Genomic DNA, 19501 nt, shown 5'->3' on the forward strand with positions numbered 1-19501 from the left:
AAGACATGAAAACCCTGACACTGGACCTTTTAAGGGGCTGCTCTGTCTGCCGGGGGCCTACATACTCGTCTCCAGAACTACACTATGAATCTATTTACTAAGATGAACAAGGCTGCGTGCCCATGGGTCTGTGAGCTATTCTGCAGCAGAATGTATCAGCCAGTCAGCACAGCTCAGAAATAATCGGGTTTATGATTTGCACCTGGCTTGGGTGGTACCGAGGGGGTGGGTTTCAACCTTTAGGGCTGGTCAGGTGGCTAGAATTGTGCCTATGTGCTCGGCTCATACCGCTTTCTCTTAAGTTTTAAATAAGCCTTCTGTGATGTTTTGTGTTGGATTTCGACTTCTTCTGAGTACCCTGCACACCTTTACCTCCTTACGTGAGGCTGGAGCCTCACGTCTACTGTGTCCCTCTCGGGGCCTGCATTGTGCTGACAGGGGTGTCCGGTGCTACCCCAGAGACCACCTCGACCTCTCAGAACCTTCCGGCTGCATCTTTGTGCCAGAGGGCAGTTCCCCCACAGGTGAGACTGGCCTCTAGCCCTCCCTCGTGTGGCAGGCTGGACATGCCCGGAAACCAGTGCCCCTCCGCCAATGCCTCTGGGGAGCACAGCACCCCGGCTCCCTCGCCCTCAGGCCGGGTCATCCTGACGGAGTTTCCCTGTGGGGTCGAGGCCTGGTTGCCTGGCATGGAGCTGGTTTACTAGTCTCCCTGGACTGGCCACTTCCCCTCCCCTGCATCCCCTCCGCTGGTCCCTCCTTCACCTCCCAGATCGTCTACTTGCGGTGGAGTCTTTGTCTGCTTCTGGAAGAACCCAGACTAAGGCAGCACATGGCCTTCACCCAGTATTTGTAGACAAGAAGAACAGTAACTTAGAACAAGTAGTACTGCGGGGCGTTTTGAATGCTCCAGAACTTGGGGGATTAGAGGAGGACCATATTGATGAGAAGCAATATTCCTTTTGAGACTTCGCATAATAACCTCCCATAGAGGATGCTCTGGAACTCCCTTATTCTGAAGGCCACAAAAGGGCGGTGAGTATATTTAACTAAAAAAGAAAAGTCTCCAGGCTAGTCAGAGCATTTTCCTTGGGCCTCTGAAAATATGCTGTGTGGGGAATTTTACCCATGAAATTAGTTTAAGATTTGGAACTGAGGAACTTCCCTGGTGGCTCAGACTGTAAAGAATTTGCCTGCAATGCAGGAGACCCAGGTTTGATCCCTGGGTTGGGAAGATCCCCTGGAGGAGGATATGGCAACCCACTTCCGTATTCTTACCTGGAGAATCCCATGGACAGAGGAGCCTGACGGGCTACAGTTCATAAGGTCACAAAGAGTAGGACAGGACTGAGCGACTAACACTAGAATTGAGGGACTTCCCTGGCGGTCCAGTGGATAAGAATCCGCCTTCCAGTGCAAGGGACCTGGGTTTGATTCCTGGTTGGGGAACTAAGATTGCCCAGGCTCGGCAGGGGGAAACTAAGCCCAGGAGTCACAACTAGAGAGGAGCCTGAGCACCAAATGAAAGATCCGAGTGCCATAACTAAGACCCAATGGCAGCCAAATAAATATTTTTTAAAAATAGATTTAGAATTGATACTATCTACCCACTTTGTCCTTTTTTTTGTGGGTGGAGGAGACTATAGATAGCTAACTGTGATGGGAAATTAAATAACAAAGTGATGCCAGCTTATTTGAGAAAAAAAGGACATTCGGAAGAGAATTTTGTTCATTGACCTGCTTAACACTCTTAAGGAGCTGTGGCTTTCCTGGGCCATTGAAAGACATCTTGGTAGAAGGCGAACTGAGCTCATCAACCCACCAGACACCTGCTTCCTTCAGAGATAAGTCTGATTTCCTTTTATTTATGTATAGACATAGTTCTAACACATAGACTGGTGGGAAGGATAAATCATAAGCTTGTCCGGGTCATGGGTGGGCTTTGGCTCCAGCAGAGCAGCAGGGAAGTCGGAGCGGAGGAGCTTCGGGATAAGATTTCCTTCTCCCATCCAAGTATTAACCAGGCCCTACCCCACTTGACTTCCGAGATCAGATGAGACTGGGCACATTCAGGGTGGTATGGCCGTAGACATGAGGTTTCCTTCTGAGCAGTGGCTGGGGCCCTCGGCCGTCAGCTGCCCGCTGCTGCCACTGTCCTGATCCGAGAGGTAGGCTGGGTCCTCGGGGGTCTCCGAGGCACCGGGGTCAGAGTGGAAGCCCTTCAGGGCCCAAATTCGGTACCGCTTCCTCCGGTTCAGCTTGTAAATGCGAATCCTTTCCTTCTCGGCCTCTGGATCGGCGAGAATGCCATCCCAGCGCAGACTTTCATTGACCCGGTTGGAAAGGGTCTCTTCTATTTCAACAAAGCGGGGGAGACTTACAGTGGTGGAGTAGGAGAAGAGCTTGCTTTCATCCCTGTTCTGTCTGTGCTCTGGCCCCGGGCCGTGATCTTTACTGGGACCTAATATGTCATGGAAGGTTGGAGACAGCTGCTGAGTCTTCATGCCTTGACTCTGATGTTTATCTGCTGAGCAGATAGGCAGCGTTAGCCTCTGTGATACTTGCCCTGAGCCCGCTCAAGGGTGATGCCCAAACCACCAAAGATGAAATGAGAGGGCACTGGAGGCCCCTCCTTACCTAGGGCTCAGGTGGGCAAGCCCACCAGCCCCATACATACCCACTGCCTATAGGTTGTCATGTTGGGGAGGGAGGAAACATTTACTGAGCACATACTATGAGCCAGGTCCCCTTGTGGAAAGGCTATCTGCCCTGTTTTCCAGGTGAGGAAACAGACGCCAAAAGCCTCCGTCACTTTCCAGTGTCACATAGCAGGTGGCAGAGCTTGGACCTGAACGCGGGCCTGACTCCCAGTGCCGGGTTCTTTCCACACAGATCCCCAACTCACCTCTGCATTGCTCGCCAAGGTACTGCCCAGTTCTGGGAGCCTGTGACTTACCCCTAGTCTAGACACTTTTATGACGGAAGAAATGGAGAACAACAGAAAAACTTCCTAAATCTGACTATGGAAAGCATTCTGCCAAGCCAGGAAATACTTCTGCTGGTGGCGTATATGATTCTTTTGAAATATTAATAGCACTTCTGAATTACATAATGTGCATATAAAATACTACATGTTGTGATTCTTTCTTCAGCTCATCCTATTTTGGGGGGAGACAGAGAGGAATCTCCCTCCCCCCACCAAAAGAAAGAGAGAAAAGGAGAGAAGGGAGAAAGAAAATCCTCTCTTGGCATTCCTATGCCTTCCACTTCCCCAAAACTATTTGGTGTCCCCTGCTGACAGTAAGAGGTACATGCCACTGTAATTTTTAGAGTCAGAAGCTAAGCTGAAAAAGATAATAAATTTCCTAATCTGTTTGGCAGGTACACCTGGAGCTTATTGACTTAAACTCCAGAATTGTTTTCTTGCCTCTTTATGATGATTCCACCCGGAGAAGTAATTGTAATCCGCCCATCCCCCACTTCTCCAAACTACAAGGGAAGGCTGCTACATCTTGGCCTCCAGCTTGCCCGGGGAGTCAGCTTTGCACAAAGGCCAGGGCCCAGAGACTTGAACCCAGGACTAACTACGCTAGAGGTAAGGGGCACTGATCCACATCCCTGATAGCAAGAGCCCCCACAGTGGACCACACACAACTGACAAAAGAGATTTACAGCACCCATGGACAGGCGCATTCCACATCACGTTGCACTCTTTCCACAAATGAGCGCTCAGGACCTTTGTGGAGTCCCTAGGGAGTTCTCTGAGCGAAGCATGGTAAGCCTGTGGGCTCTGTGGGTTTGCGGCCGCTGTTGGCGGGTGTGTTTCTGTGATGTGTCCACAGGGAAACCAGAAGCGAGAATCCCATGCGTATAGTTGTATGTGTCTGGGGGTAGGAGGGGTCTAGGCAGGTGAGTGTGCAGCCTGTGAGTGTGTGCCTGCTGGCTGTCTATGCTTTAGTGATTATACTAAAGTCATTATACTTTAGTGATTATTTGGTGATTATACTGATAGAAGGGGGTGTTGTTGAGGGTGCTGAGGATGATAAAAAGTGTGTAGCAATGCCTGGTGTGATGGTGTTTGTGTGCAGTCAAAGGTTGGCCTTGGCAGGTGAGAGAAGTGGAAGGGCGGTCTGTACAGGGAGTGTACCCTGTATTATATGCACTTCCTGGGTATCTCTGGAGGAGGGTGTGGCAACCCGCTCCAGTGTTCTTGCCTGGAGAATCCCCATGGACAGAGGAGCCTGGAGGGCTACAGTCCATCAGGTCTCAGAGGCGGACACGACCAAGCCACTGAGCACACACAGCACCCAGAGGCAGGAGCCCCTAACGAATGAGGCTGGAAGGCAAGAGCCTGTGTTTCCATGTGCGCCTGAGACAATAGGTCTCAGTGCCTCACTACCTGTGGGTGGGGAAAGTCTGTGGATGAGGATAAAGGCATCGCTGTAGGAGAGCTTGAGGGTTTTGTGGGGAAGGTAAGGATGATCAGGATTTTGAGTTTGGACTGAGGGATTAGAAAGATGAGTGTCTGTATAAAACTAGGAGTCACTGTGGGGCTGGGAGGCTCTGTGGGGGTGTTTCTGTGTGGGGTTGAAGGTCTCCATAGGTGTTGAGAACTCTCGACGCAGGATTTGGGGTCTCTGTGGACGTGGCTGGTCTCTATGGGAAAGGCTGGCGCCTCATCGTGCGGGGAGCCAGAGGACCTCTGATTAGTACCGACGAGTTTCTGTCTCTGGGCTGAACTGGTCCTCGAGTAGATGGGGTTCTCAGGGGTGGGGTGGGTGTCCTCGGAGAATTTCAGGTGTGGGAGCTGAGGCTGCCGCGCTAGCTGCTCCTCTTACCGTCCCCCTTGCCCGACCTCTTTGTCTTTTTCTTCTTTTTTTTCTTCTTCATCTTCCGTTTGGTCAGTTCTGAGGTGCAGCCCGCGATGGGGGGCAATCTGGAGCCCTGCGAGGCCGCCATGCAGCCCTCTCGCTCCTCCTCGTCCTCGCCGTCCTCCGACGCCCGGGCCCCACAGCCGCCGTCCATCCGCCCGCGGGACCGCTCCCCCGCACCTCGGGCAGCTAGAGACCTGCGGCCGCTGAGCCCTTGGCTTCCGGCGGCCCGGGAAGGGCCACGCGTCTCCATGGCAACTGCAGCGCCTGCGCAACCCAGAGGCTGTGGCCGGGCAGCCGCGGGCGGGGCGGACTGCGTACGCGCGCCTGCGTAGCTCAGCCTTTGTGCTTGACTTGGTCGGCGCTAAAGGGAAGATTCTAAACACTTGGGTGGACACACATCTTCCACTCCTGTGCCTTTTTAAATGCTATGTGTTATCTGCTACACTTTTATCTCCCAAGTTCAATTTTGTACGTCCGCCTTGGCCTTTCAACCCCCTCATGTCCAAAGAAACTCGTTTCTTTATCAGTCTCGATCTCAGTGAACAGGAACAGCTGGGCAGGCCAGAGTCATGGCTGTCTTCCTTGGTCTCACTCTCTCCCTGTACAATGAGCTAGGCTAGGGCTGACCACCATGCCTGGGACTTGAACTCTGGACCTCTTTCCTAAATAGTCTCTGCTTCCAAACCCTTCCCACAGAGTCTTTATCCACGCAGTGGCTAGAAAGAACTTTTAAAGACCATGACACAATTTCACTTTCTGGCTTAAAACTCTCCAGGGGGACCCTGTTGCAAGTCAGATCAAGACTGAACTTTAGTGTGGCTTACAAGATGGAATCTGTCACCTTTTTCCAGGTTTATCCACCAGTTTGTATTTCCTCAAAATGGCTGCAATAACCCCTCAGGCTCGTCTAGAATCTTTCCTCTGTCTCTCATCCGCTGTCAGGCTCCCTAATGTATCCCATACAGCTGTGCACACAGTGAGTGCTTGGAACCTGCCCCTTGACTGTCTGCTTTTGTCCCCAGGAGCTAAGTGAAGTGTAAATGACAGAGGTCCTTTGTGCAGATGACCGCCTGCTAGTGGAGATGTCTGGGGTTTGCTTTCCAGACACCCCACCTGCTGACTCTGGTGCTGGCAGACAGGTGTTTACAAAGACCAGCCGCCCTCCTTTTCCGAGAAAGGCTGACCTGTCTTTCCTCTCAGCTGGTCCTCTTTGCCCTGTGCTGTGCTTAGTCACTCAGTCGTATCCAACTCTTTGAGACCCTGTAGACTGTAGCCCACCAGGCTCCTCTGTCATGGGGATTCTCCAGGCAAGAATAGTGGAGTGGGTTACCATGCTCTTCTCCAGGGGATCTTCCCAACCCAGGGATCAAACCCAGGTCTCCTGCATTGCGGGCAGATTCTTTACCATCTGTGCCACTAGGGAAGCCCAAGAATACTGGGAAGCCCTGGTCCTCTTTGCCTGGATGTTTATCTGGCAGGAGGTAGTTGGCACTTCTCTTCCCGATTTTCCTGAAGGTTGCATCAAGGTCATGGTGAGCCAGCCAGTCAGCTTCGAGACAGGAAATTGACCTCCAGCAAAGGAATACAGTTTGGGGAATAATTATAAAAATCCCTTGTGAATAGAGATGGGGCAAGTATGCTCCTGTTTAGTAGATGAGGAGACAAACAGATGCAAAGTGACTTGCTCACCTCTCATGCTAATTAGCCCCCAAGTTGGGCCCGAAATCCACATTCTCAGTTTTACATCCAGCATCTTACACGGGAAAACAATTGACTTCACAATGATGTTCACTGACCAACAGAAGAGATGATAGCATTTTCATTATTTGTTTCAGCTTCCTTGTTTGTACTTTCTCTTTGTGGTTTCTGTGGCTGTTATGAGCAGAGAGGAGCTAAGGTTTCTGTCTCTATAAGGATCATGCTTTCCCCTTTGGCCAGTGCTGACATAGGAATGCTTGGGTAGAGCTAGCAGCTTTTTCCTTCTGGCTGACTTTTCAGCGTGGGTCCCCCAGCTGGCTGGGCTGCTGGTTCCAACTCTCTGCTCTTTCCTGCCCACTTTCTCCATGCTGTCAGCTCCTTACCCAAGGTAAACAGGCATTGTCCACTTCTAAGCAGCACCAGCCTGAGACCTGGGCAAGTGGGGTCTCTGCCCCAGGCCTCATGCTTCACAGGACACCGCTCTGACTCTCCCCCCGCTCCACTTACCACGTGCAGCTATATCCCTCCCCAAGGGACAGGAAGTCTGTGGAATCAAGGAGTCCTGCCCACCCAGCACCTCCCATTCCTCCTTCCACAGGCAGCCCGCAGTCTGAGTACCTGGCACCTTGGAATTTCTTGCCTAAATGACTCCTGCCTGCTTATAGGGCACAATTGGGTCCCAGTCCTGGGTCCATCCTCTTGAGTAGCCCTAGGTCAAGGGCAGCATAGGTGAAATCAGCAGGCAGGCTGAGATGTCCAGACCTGTGCATTCAAGGCCGTTCTCAGTACAGGATAGGAGTTGGAAGAGGAGGTGGCAGGCCGTGGGCTGGGTGCAGAACCTCAAAGAGTTGGAAATTCTAAACTTAAATCTGGCCTTCCAGACTGGTATGAAGGCTACTTGACAAAGTAAGAAGACAGTATTTCTTTTTCTTTCCCGACCCAGGGGTCGAACCTGGGTCTCCTGCATTGCAGGCAGATTCTTTACTGTGTGAGCCACCAGAGAAGCCTTGATTTTCTTTGATTACTTATTTATTTTTGCCTGTGTCTTAGTTGCATGTAGTCTCGCATTGTGGAGCACGGACTTCTCTAGTTGTGTTGTGGGACTGAAAGCATGTAACCTTCGTTGCCCTGCAGTATGCAGGATCTTAGTTTCCCCACCATGGATCCAACCTGCATCCCCAGTATTAGAAGGCAGATTCATAGCCACTGGATCACCAGGGAAGTCCTAGGAAGACAGTATTTATGTTATTTAACAGTATGTTAATTTACTTTATCACTTTTAATATTTAGCCATACGGTACGTGGGCTTCCATCTACTTTTGCCCTGGGCTTTGCAACTGTTAAAAGCATGCTTGCTCTATTTTTCCTCCTTTTATCAGCCACTCCAACTGCTTCCTGATTTCCACCTCATTCCTCATGGTATCTTAACAAAAGAAAAAGAAAAATCCTATAACATATTAAGTAAATTACATTATATCCAGATGGCAGACTACTTGGGAGCTTCTAAAATAAAATGAGGTACCTGGTTCAGGCTGATTCAGGACAAAGGGCAAGAACATGTGTGCGGAGAAAAAGCAGAGTGATGGGAAGGGGCTGCTAACCGCTGCTACCCTCTCCTCACTCCCCTCCAGCCGCACTGGCCCACTGACTTACTCACTGCCTTGTTATTTCTCCTGCACATCCAGACGTCTCAGGTCTTTGAATTCCTGCTCCCTCCCCCTGAACACTCTTGCTCTAGACATCCTGCCTTCATCCTGAAGGGTACTAGAATATGTCACCTCCAAACATACCTCTTGACACAGGGTCTGGGTGCTTTTTAGATGTGATTGTCCGTTCCTCAAGTCTGGGCCATTTCTGCTTGTCAGTTCTTATGACAAATCCCAGGAAACTGAGATCTGCATAGGCAATTCTTTTTAAAAATTGATTTTGTTTTTAATTGGAGGATAATTACCTTACAAGGAAAGTTATGACCAACCTAGATATCATATTAAAAAGCACAGATATTACTTTGCCAACAAAGGTCCATCTAGTCAAGGCTATGGTTTTTCCAGTGGTCATGTATGGATGCGAGAGTTGGACTGTGAAGAAGGCTGAGCGCTGAAGAATTGATGCTTTTGCACTGTGGTGTTGGAGAAGACTCTTGAGAGTCCCTTGGACTGCAAGGAGATCCACCAGTCCATCCTAAAGGAGACCAGTCCTGGGTGTTCAGTGGAAGGACTTATGCTGAGGCTGAAACTCCCATACTTTGGCTACCTCATGCGAAGAGTTGACTCATTGGAAAAGACCCTGATGCTGGGAGGGATTGGGGGCAGGAGGAGAAGGGGACGACAGAGGATGAGATGACTGGATGGTATCACCGACTCGACGGACATGAGTCTGAGTGAACTCTGGGAGTTGGTGATGGACCGGGAGGCCTGGCATGCTGCGATTCATGGGGTCACAAAGAGTCGGACACGACTGAGCAACTGAACTGAACTGAACTGATAGTGATGGTTTCTGGCATACATCAACATGAATCAGCCGCAGTGCACAGGCGCTCTGTCTGCAGGCCCTTCCCCACACCGTCCGTGGTTAGGTGCTGTGCAGTTGAGGAGCTGAAGCCTCTCTTGGGACGTTTTTGTTTTTTCTTACTGCACTGGGCCTTGGTTGTGGCACATGGGGTCTTTGACCCTCGTTGTGGCCTGTGGTATCTTTAGTTGCAGCATGTGAATGCTTAGCTGTGGCCCGTAGGATCTAGTTCCCTGACCAGGGCTGGAACCCTGGGCCCTGTGAACTGGCAGCATGGAGTCTTAGCCACTGGACCACGAGGGAAGTCCGTCTCTTGAGACTTTAGTTTCCTTCAGAACATTCTCTGATGCTGTCCACACCTTGGCCCCCAGGCTATTTCCGGAACTCAAAGATCTAAATTTCTTCCTGTATTTAGTTGTGGTGGATTTATGCCACCATCTCTATAGGAAGCGTCTCAAGGGCTTCCCTGCCTAAGCAAAGGAAGATCTTTTTGTGCATCGAGGTCCAGGCCTTGTTGGCTGCCTGCTGAACAGCTGCCCCCGTGCTCACCTCTGTGGGCTGCTATTAAACTCCAAATCCTGGAGGCCTGTTGGTTCTGAGATGATGGGGGAGCCCCAAGATTCCAACTCCCCAGGAACATTTCTAGAAAGTGTTAAAGAAAAACAAAACTGGGTAATAGGAAGTAGTGGTAAAGACAGATTTTATTCAGTACTCCTGCAGCAGGAGAAAGAGACTTCTTTAGCCTAGAAATGAGCTTGGTTCTGATCTATACAGAGGGGACCTGGCCTTCTTAAAGAGAGAACCAGGGAACAGGGAAGGAGAGTGGGTGAGGACTCAAGCAGAGTCAAGACAGTAAAAAATTACAAAAGCAGATGAGTAGTCAACCCCAAATGTTCATTAGAAGGACTGATGCTGAAGCTCCAGTACTTTGGCCACCTGATGCAAAGAGCCAACTCATTGGAAAAAAGCCTTATGCTGGGAAAGACTGAGGGCAGGAGGAGAAGGGGGCAGCAACGGATGAGATGACTGGATGGCATCACCGACTCAATGGGCATGAGTTTGAGCAGACTCAGGGATAAAGTAAAGGACAGGGAAGCCTGGCTTGCTGCAGTTCATGGGGTTACAAACAGTCTGAGATGAATGAGCGAGTAAACAACAAGATGAGTACTCAGTATCAGTATGATCAGGCCATCTTAGCCTGGTGACTGGCCCTTCACCAAGATACCTACTTACAGACTGAGACACAGGAGCCCCATCCTTCCTGATGGTTATATTTCAAAGGAATGGCTCCCAGGTTTTTGAGAAGACACTCCTGGGTTCCAGGAGATACACATACATCTCAAAGGCATAGAGAAAGGATTTACAACAACAAGTGTTCAAAATAAATGCTCTAAGAAAATGGAGGCAAGGCGTCTACCTGAAGGTGTTGGCTGGAACAAATGGTAAATTCCCTTGGCATACATGGGCTTTCTCAGACAGAAACTCAAGTGGCGATGGGGTGGGCTGGGTCATGGCAGGGACACCGTGGCCTTAGGCTGCTAGACGCCAGGCTAGATTATTTTTTCAGGGCTGTGTATGTGGGAGGGTGGACAAAATCATTTGTGTTGAGAGATGCAGTTCTTATAGGCCACAGTTGAGGTCTTGTTGAGAAGTAGGCTTAGAGAAACCTGATGAAAGTTTGGTCAGAGTGAAGTCGCTCAGTTGTGCCCGACTCTTTGCAACCCCATGGACTGTAGACTACCAGGATGCTCCATCCATGGAATTTTCCAGGCAAGAGTATTGGAGTGGGTTGCCATTTCCTTCTCCAGGGGATCTTCCCATTACCGTCTGAGCCACCAGGGAACCTCTTGGTCAAAGGAAGAGCCTTTTTCAAAAGGAAGGTGGGGACTTCTCTGGTGGTCCAATGGTTAAGACTCTGCGTTTCCACTGGGGAGCTAAATTCCTGCATGCCATGCGGTGCAGCTAAAAAAAAAAAAAGTGGAAGTCAGGGAGGTCATCTTTGCAGTTTGAGAGTTTAAGAAGCCAAGAGTGAGGTTTCTGGGTCTTCCACCTGATTAAGGTAGTCAGAGGGTGCCGGCCAACGTGGTCCTGGATCACTAAGGACACTCAGAAATCCCTGGGCTCTCGGGGATGTCTTGCCACCTAACTCGTCCACACAGATGCCTCTCCCCCACCCCATTTCCAGTCTTCTGAAAGTGTCATAGGAAACATACAGAAGCAGCTATGGCTTTTTGAACCAAAAGAAACATCACCTGCCTTGAAGTAAGAAGAGAGCTTGAGCTTTAATCACTGATTTGTGTCAGTGTGTCTCTGGGCACATAAATGAACACACCTATAACCCGAGGACAGGACTACTGTGCCACGGATTATTATATCAATCAGTGGTGCTTGCAAATATATATGCCTTTTATTCATAAAGTCTTCCTTTATCTGTGGGAGTAAATCCATATAAGCCAATATCTATTTACCTTTTCCTCTTAAGACTCAGTAGAAAAGGGGCATGTCTTCTTCACACACATGCACATAGATTGCTGATTCTTTTACTTCTTTTTTTTTTTGGCTGCACCACAGGGCATGTTCCTCTACCAGGGATCAAACCCATGCGCCCTGTTGGAAGCGTGGAGTCTTAACCACTGGGCCATCAGGGATCAAACCCATGCGCTCTGTTGGAAGAACAGTCTTAACCACTGGGCCATCAGGGAAGTCCCTCGTTACTTCCTGAGGTGTGTGCATGTATGCTCAATTGTGTCTGACTCTCTGAGACCCCCATGGACTGTAGCCCCTGGGGCTTCTCCGTTCATGAAATTCTCCAGGCAAGAATACTGGAGTGGTTGCCATTTCCTCCTACAGAGGCTCCTCTTGACTTGGGAATTGAACTCAAATTTCCTGCATTGCAGGCAGACTCTTTACCTGCTGAGCCATCAGGGAAGCCCTACTTCTTAATGGTGCCTCAGAATTCAAGGACCTGAGACTGGCAGTGATTGGCCAGCTGTAATCTGCATCCTGGGCAGGGGGTCTGGGACCCCTCTCATGCCAATCCCAACCCCTAACTCTGGGCTCATTTTCTTCTCTGCCTCCCCACTCACCACTCCCCACCTTTCAACACTCCCTTTCTTGCCTTCCGTGTGCCCTCTACGTGCAGTGTCCTTCCCCATCTGGCCTGTCTGGCCAACTCCTACTCTACTGAGTCTCTGGACAAGGGTTTCCTCTGAAAAGCCCCATCTGAGCCCTGCCACACTGTAGTTCACGCCTCTGCATTTCTTTTGTATCTGATGCAGCCACAGGGGTTGGGTAGCATAATGGCTCTGCTACTAGCTGGCTGTATGACCTTGGGCAAATCCCTTAAAGTGTTCCTAGCAGTAAATTGGAGATAAATAATGTCCTACTTCCATGGCACCTGTCTCCCGTGAAATCACTACCCAGTAGGCAGCAGGTTACAGCTTGCACACCATTGTCCAGAGACGATTTCTTTACGTTTCTGTTTTTCCCACTGAACTATGAGCTTCTTGAAGACCAGGCATTTTACCCATTTCCTCAAGTAGCAGATTTCAATGTCCCTCCAAGTCACATACCTGCTGCGGTCTCAGGAACACCAAGCCTTTTTGGCAGCACATGGCAGGGGTGGAACAAAGCAGCTAAAGAAAATTTGGGAGAGAACTGTTAATATCTATGATGTCAGTTGGGGCTCCCCCAAGCCTGGAAATCAAAGCAGGACCCATCCGTAATAGGAAGCACTTACTCTCCTAAGGCTCCTTGCCTTGGGACCTATCCTTCCTATTCTGCACTCTCAATAACTCAATACTTGGACTTCCCTGGCAGTTCCATGGTTAAGAATTCGCCTGCGAATGGAGGGGACACAGGTTTGATCCTTGGTCCTGCAAGATTCCACATGCCGCAGGGCAACTAAACCCACGTGCTGCAGCTACTGAAGCCCACACACCCTAGAGTCTGTGCTCCACAAAAGAGAACCCACCGCAGCAAGAAGCCTGAGCACTGCAGTGAAGACGAGCACAGACAAAAATTAATTAATTAATAAAAGAAAACCTTAAACGACTCAACACTTTGAGCTGTCCACCAAAATCAACTCACAAGGAAGTGTCAGAAAGATAAGTAGGCTTCACTGAGGACTTTTTAGGGGAGCTAACCATTTTTTCTTCTGCAATGTCTAATCTGCCATTAATCCCATTCAGTGTATTTTTTATCTCATTGTAGTTTTTATGTCTAGAAGTTCAATTTGGGTAATTTTTTTAAGCTACCGTATCTATACCTAAACTTTCCTCTAGCTTCTTGAACTTACAGAATATGGTCTTAATAACTGTTTCAATGCCCTTGCCTACTAATTCTGCCGTCTGTGTCATGCCTGAGTCAGTTTCAATTAATTGAGTTTGCTCTTCACTATGAGTTGCATTTTCCAGCTTCTTTGTGTGCCTAGTCATTTTTTCTTGGATGCCAGATATTGTGAATTTTACCTTGTTGGGTACAGGATATTTTTGAATTCCTATAAATGTTTTTGAAATTTGTTGTGGCAATTAACTTGCTTGGAAAGAGCTTGATCCTTTCCAATCTTGAATTTAAGCTTGCTTAAGTGGAACCAGAACTGGATTTCTGGATCCAGTCTAAGGTGAATTTTTTCCTAGTATCAAAGTAAGGCCTTTCTTAGTATTCTTCTTCTTTTTTTTTTTTTTAATGTGGACCATTTTTAAAGGCTTTATTGAATTTGATACAATATTGCTTCTGTTCTATGTTTTGGGGTTCTGGCCATGAAACATGTGGGATCTTAGCTCCCAAACCAGGGATCGAACCCACACTCCCTGAATTGGAACGTGAAATCTTAACCACTGGACCGTCGGGGAAGTAAGTCCCTTTCTTAGTATTCTAATTAGTGGCCCCTGAACTGTGATGTTTTCCACTTTGGCTGCTGAAAACAGATATTATTCCAGCCCTGTGTGGGCACCAGGCGCTGTTCCCACTAATCCTTTCAGGTGGTTCATCCCCGCCGCCCCCCCAACCCTCACGTCATTTTCTCAAACACCTGTGCTGAGCAGTACTCACTAAATACTTGAGGAGCATTTTCTGTAGACCTCTAGGTTTCTCTCTCTCTCTGCATGTCTCTCCTCTCTAGTCCCCTGCCCTGAAAACTCTTAACTGGTTTCATTTTCCCAGAATCCAGCTCTGTCTGTTCCATTCAGCTAGTTTTCTCCTTGAACCAGTCTGGAAACTCTTCAGGCAGCGAGCCGAGCAGCGCAGGGATCACCCTGCTGTTTCCTCTCCCAGGGATCACTTTCCTTTGTTGCCCGATGTTCCAGAGTCTTGAGTGTTGGTGTTTCATATGTTTGATCTGATATTTTCGTGGCTTCAGGCAAGAAGCTGACTCTGGTCCCTGTTACTCCATCTTGAATGAAGCAGAAGTCTGCGTAAAAACATTCTTTTTTGATTGTGTAATGAATTTGTTCAGCAAATTCAACCTGATGATGTCGAACCAGGAAACAGCCTTGTGTTTTCTTGAGGGTGGAAGGAGGAGAGCTGTCTTCTCTCCCTGCCTTATCTTTTTCCTGCTTTGATCTCCTCTAGATGAGGGTGTCTGAGGGCTTCTCCAGGAGGTCTTATGTGATACAGTCTCTCGCTTCCGTCTTTGGTCCTGCTTCCAGAGCAACATCCTGCAGCCTCTGACTGCGGGGTTGCCTTGCCCCACCGGCCACTTTCTTGGAGAGGAACTTCTTCAAGACAGAACGCAGCTCTCTTCCACAGTTTCTTCTTGGCCTTTAGAAAACTCCCCTGACCAATGACATAGGGTTAACTGGCCCGAATGTTAACAGAGCTATGGTCAAGTGACCCTGTTCTCGGTTCATGTCAGCCCCCAAACTCCAGGAGGCAGAGTCAACTCCCTTAAACTTCTTCTCTCACCATTCGCTGCTCCTGGAGCCACAGAGACGCTCAGCCAGCACCCTCCTGGGCAGTGAGATGTCCCCCTACAGGCACCCTCGATTTCTTAAAGGGGTTTCCTGTTTTGGTTGTCCTGTCATCTGTGAATCCATTTGAAGAAAGAGAAGACAGGCGCTTACTTGGACCAAGGTGAAGAGAGAGAGGAGAGGAGGCCATTCTGAATTTGGCTATGGAGATGCTGGGGGTGGGATGCTCTTTCCCAACTATGAGAAGAGGCGCTGGTCAAAAGGAAGGGCCTCATCAACAGAGCTCGGCCATGACATTGGAGAAGAGGCTGTACTGCAGCTCCGGCTGGTCAAGGGTGGTGTGTACCTGTGTATGTTGGCATGTACACATGCAGGGAAGTGTGTGTCCCTCTGCAGTGAACATGACGGAGCCCACCACCAAGAGGATGAGGTTATGTTGGGGGATACGGGAGCGGGGAGGAATGGGTCGGGCCCAGTGTACTGCTTTGCGGGCCAAAGGAATAAACGCCGGGCCAGGAGAGGAGGAAATGGCTTTTTAAGTGAGCTGGGAGGCTGTGCCTCCGCTCCCATGTGAGCTACCCCCGGGGCATGGGGCACAGCCAGACAAATGCTGTTTGTTACAGTCACTGGGACAGGGTGGGAAGACCTGGGGAAACAACAGTTAAGTGAGATGAGTGCAAATTCCCAGTTTGGCCAGAGCCCAGCACAGAGCAGAGGACAAGGAGTGCTTTGCTGAAAGCTCTGACACTGAGGGAAGGAAGACTGGGAGGGTGCTCAATTTGTCTGAACCCCAGAGAGGTACAACTTGGGCCAGGAAGACATGTTACAGGGCGGCCACTTCAGGTCAGTGTAGAAATCTTTTTCCCGTGGCCAGCAGTCCAAAGAGAGCTACGTCATCCCAGAGATGATGAGGGCTCTCTCCCAGGCTACGTAAGGAGTGGTGTGAGTGACTCTTGCCTGGAGGAGGGCTGTGGGGCGTGGGTCGGTGGGCTAGAGCCTATAGAATTGCTACATCCTTGCGGTTTTAGTGTTAGCGAGGTGATGGTGGTGGTGAAATAGTGGAAGTGTTAGTCAGTCATGTCTGACTCTTTGCGACCCCATGGACTGTAGCCTGCCAGGCTCCTCTGTCCATGGACTTCTCCAGGTAAGCATACTGAAGTGGGTAGCTATTCACTTCTCCAGGGGGTCCTCAGGGATCGAACCTGGGTCTTCTGCGTTGCAGGCAGATTCTTTACCACCTGAGCCACCAGGGAAGCCCTGATGGTAGTGAGAGTTATGCTAACAACTCGATTGAGCTCTTCGAGTGAGCCAGGCCTATCATCAGGGGCTTCCCTTGCATGATCTCATTCAATCCTCACGATGGGACTATCACCTTCCCTTTACACATAAAGAAACTGGAGTCTTAGGAGGACTACCCTGGTGGTCCAGTGGCTAAGACTCTGAGTTCCCAATGCAAGGAGCGTGGGTTTGATCCCTGATCAGGGAACTAAATTCCACATGCCACAGCTAACAATCCTGCATGCTGTAATGAAGATCCCACGTGCCACAATTAAGACCTGGTGCAGCCTAAATAAATAAATACATTTTTTAAAAATAAAGAGGGCTTCCCTGGTGGCTCAGTGATAAAGAATCCACCTGCCAATGCAGGAGACATGGGTTCAATCCCTGGTCTGGGAGGATCCCACATGCTGCGGGACAGCTAAGTAATTACTGAGCCCACGTGCCACAACGACTGAGGCTCGTGCTCCAGAGCCCGTGCTCTGCAACAAGAGAAGCCACAGCAGTGACAAGCCCTCACGCTGCAGCTAGAGAGTAACCCCGGCTCTCCACAACTAGAGAAAAGCCCGAGCAGCAACAAAGACCTAAGCACAGCCAATAAATAAATCTAACTATTTCAAAAAATAAAGAAATTGAGGCTTAGCCACTAGCTGCATTGGCGGTATAAATTTAAACAAAGTAAAATGAAATTAAAAAGTCCATCCTCTGTGACCGGCGGTAGGGGACAGCATGGCCAGACGACATTTCCATAGCGGCAGGAAGTTTACTGGACAGTGCTAACTTAGAGAGATTTGCTCACTTACCCGAGATCACTTCTCCCATGGGCACGATCCAGAACCCAAACAGAGGTCTGACCCAGCTACTGGTGGGGGCTGCTCTGTGAGTCCAGAAACCAGGGCTTCCAGGTTTGGTCATCACTCAGCTACCAGTTCTGCAGTTATCTCAGGAAATCAGTTCATAAACAGTTTTTCTGGTCGAACCGTATTCCTGGTAGAGAATGAAGAATAACACGGCACTGTTCTCCACCGCTTCTCACTCACACCCCACCTGCGTAGGAAGCCAGGCACGGGGGGCTCCGAGGGGGTGGAAGTGGAGAACGTGGCAGCCGGGACACAATGCTGATGGGTTTGTGGCTGTTTCCTTTAATGACGGTGGCAGGTTGCCTCAGCCTGTCCTTTGTCCATCGGTGGAGCGTTCATTCATTCAACAAACACACGATGAGCCACAGCAGGTGTCGGGTGCTGTTTCAGGCCCCAAAAGTCATACCTGCCCTCCTTTTGCCTCCTGGGGTGGTTAGAATGGATCTTTGAGGGCTTTAGGGACTTGGAACTGCTTAGGAAACAGACAATGATGTGTGTTACTCAGAAACAGCAAAGGGCCGTCGAGACGGGTTCCATGGCGAGGACAGCCATCCAGAGGGGCCCTGGCCTAAGGGGTGATCTCAGGCACCCTCGGGTCCCGGGCCGGGGCGGGGCGGGGCGGGGCGGGACGGGGGCCGCGTTCTCGCGGCCGCCGCCAGAGGGCAGCCGGGGAGCGCGCCGGAGGCCGGCCGGACCCCAGGTAAGTCTGGCTCCCGGGGGGCCGCCCCTCTTTCGGGGCCCGGTCTGGGAGCGCCGGGGCGTGTGTGTGTCTCGGTGGCGGGGACCGTGGGGGACCACGGGGGCGCGCGGGGCGGCCCCGGAGCGGCAGGCGGGCCGCGGGAGCTGTGGCGCGCGGGCCAGGGGCGCGTGCAGGGCCCGAGCCGCGCTCCTTCCCACCCTCCCTCCCTCCTGCCTGGCTCGGAGCCCAGGACTGGTCTCGAGCGGCTCGGGTCAGTGCCTGGGCCCGGGTCCGGGCCCGGCCCGGTCCCCAGAGCGCCTGGTGCTCGGCGACCTGGCCACAGCCTGCCTGGGCCCTCGGGGGTCCCGTAGGCGCCCGCGCTCGTGGGTGGGTGGGGGCGCCGGACGGGTAGGGGCGGCCGAGCTCCGGGGAGTGAGCGAGTGGGCGGTCGAAGGCGGCGGCGGACGGCAGGCGGCGCTGGGGCTAGCGCTCCGGGCGAGCGCGTCAACAAGTGCAGTGTTTACCGAGCGCCTGCGGGGCGCGCACGTGGGCGGGAGGGGCCCCGGGGTCGCCGGCACCTACCGACCTAGCGGGGAAGACGGGCACCACCCCTCTGCGCTCGGCCTCGCCTTTGGTGAGGGTCCCACGCTCCCGATGATGAGCGTGGGCACCCGAGTGGGCCTGGGCCCTGGCCATTGGCGCTTTCACCCTGGGTTAGGTAGTCAGGAGTGGGAATCAGATGGCATTCGGTGCCCAAGAGGGCGGGATGGAGGTAGCTGTCACTGGCCAGACAAGATTCCTCACCCTGCGCACCTTTCAGCCTGAAAATCCTGTCCAGGGTTTTTTTCTGGTCTCCCCCAAACCCTGCTCCCAGTAGTCGGGCCCACCTCTGATTTTCTCAGGGTTAAGGTTTGGAGGAAGTGTAGAAATCCATCCGGGGAGCCTCCCTGCCTTCAGAATGAAGGATCTGTACTCACAGGGATGCCCTGTGACACCTGTGCTGTGGGGGTAGAAGCCCCCTTTCGTGGGCTGCAGCCAGGGCTCTGCTGGGAAGTCTGGAATTTTGTCCCCTGCCTACTGCTCAGAAGGCTGAGAACCTGATTATCCTGTTTGTGCTGTCTGTGATACCCGCAGCCCTGGAGGTGGCCCTGGGCAGAGGTGTGAGGCAGGAGGTGGAAATACATCCTTTGTGAGTTCAGGGGCCCAGGGGGTGAGGGGGTCGGGGGGAACGCACGATCCCCCAGCATTTGGAGGTCTGGGATTGTCTGGGACTGTCAGAGTGTCCCTGGACGCCCTGGTAGGAGCATTGGAGGGGCCAGGGCTGCAGTCTAGTCTCTGCCTCTCCACGTGCCCGCCCCCCCGCCCCCAACCCCACACCTGGAGAGACTGTGCCTGTCTGCACGTGCCCTTCCATCCTCCTGCTTCTGACATCCACTTGGCCTCCCATCTCTTGTTGGGGAAGGGAGGGAACACAAGCACCAGAGCTGTAAGCTTGGTTTCTCGTTTCTCTCACTTGCATCTTCCCGACAAGCGCTCTGCACCTGCTGCCTGCCTCTTGGCGCTACGCCTCCCCTCTTAATCCTGCTGCCCAGCTGCTGGCCCCACCACGTTGCTAAAGCTGCTTCCTTGGAAGCCAGCTTGTTTCCAAACACTGATTTTTTTTTTCCCTCTCGCCTCATCCCGCTGCCATCCCTT

General features: G+C 51.3%; 2 protein-coding genes across 2 annotated transcripts in view; one reads left to right on the forward strand and one right to left on the reverse strand.

Annotated features, from left to right (window-relative positions):
• Nucleotides 1-1839: 1839 nt before the first annotated feature.
• Nucleotides 1840-5149, reverse strand: C19H17orf97 (chromosome 19 C17orf97 homolog). The gene is made up of 2 exons (NM_001435108.1): nucleotides 4839-5149; nucleotides 1840-2524 (listed from the first exon to the last, which is right to left on the reverse strand). Exons 1-2 carry the CDS (start codon nucleotides 5122-5124, stop codon nucleotides 2070-2072), a joined length of 741 nt encoding a protein of 246 aa, NP_001422037.1. The 5' UTR covers nucleotides 5125-5149; the 3' UTR covers nucleotides 1840-2069.
• A 12648-nt stretch (nucleotides 5150-17797) lies between these two features.
• RPH3AL (rabphilin 3A like (without C2 domains)) overlaps nucleotides 17798-19501 on the forward strand; it is a 139478-nt gene continuing 137774 nt past the window's right edge. Inside the window, 1 exon segment of the mRNA NM_001035494.2 lies at nucleotides 17798-17827. The gene's annotated coding sequence lies outside the window, so the exon portion shown is untranslated.

This window comes from Bos taurus, chromosome 19, assembly GCF_002263795.3.
Source record: "Bos taurus isolate L1 Dominette 01449 registration number 42190680 breed Hereford chromosome 19, ARS-UCD2.0, whole genome shotgun sequence".
Lineage (NCBI taxonomy): Eukaryota > Metazoa > Chordata > Mammalia > Artiodactyla > Bovidae > Bos > Bos taurus.

Coding starts and splice junctions, on each gene's coding strand:
- C19H17orf97 (NM_001435108.1), bottom strand. CDS start 5,124: ATGGAGACGCGTGGCCCTTCCCGGGCCGCCGGAAGCCAAGGGCTCAGC. Junction 2,525..4,838: donor GAGGTCGGGCAAGGGGGACG/GTAAGAGGAGCA, acceptor TCTGCTCAGCAG/ATAAACATCAGAGTCAAGGC.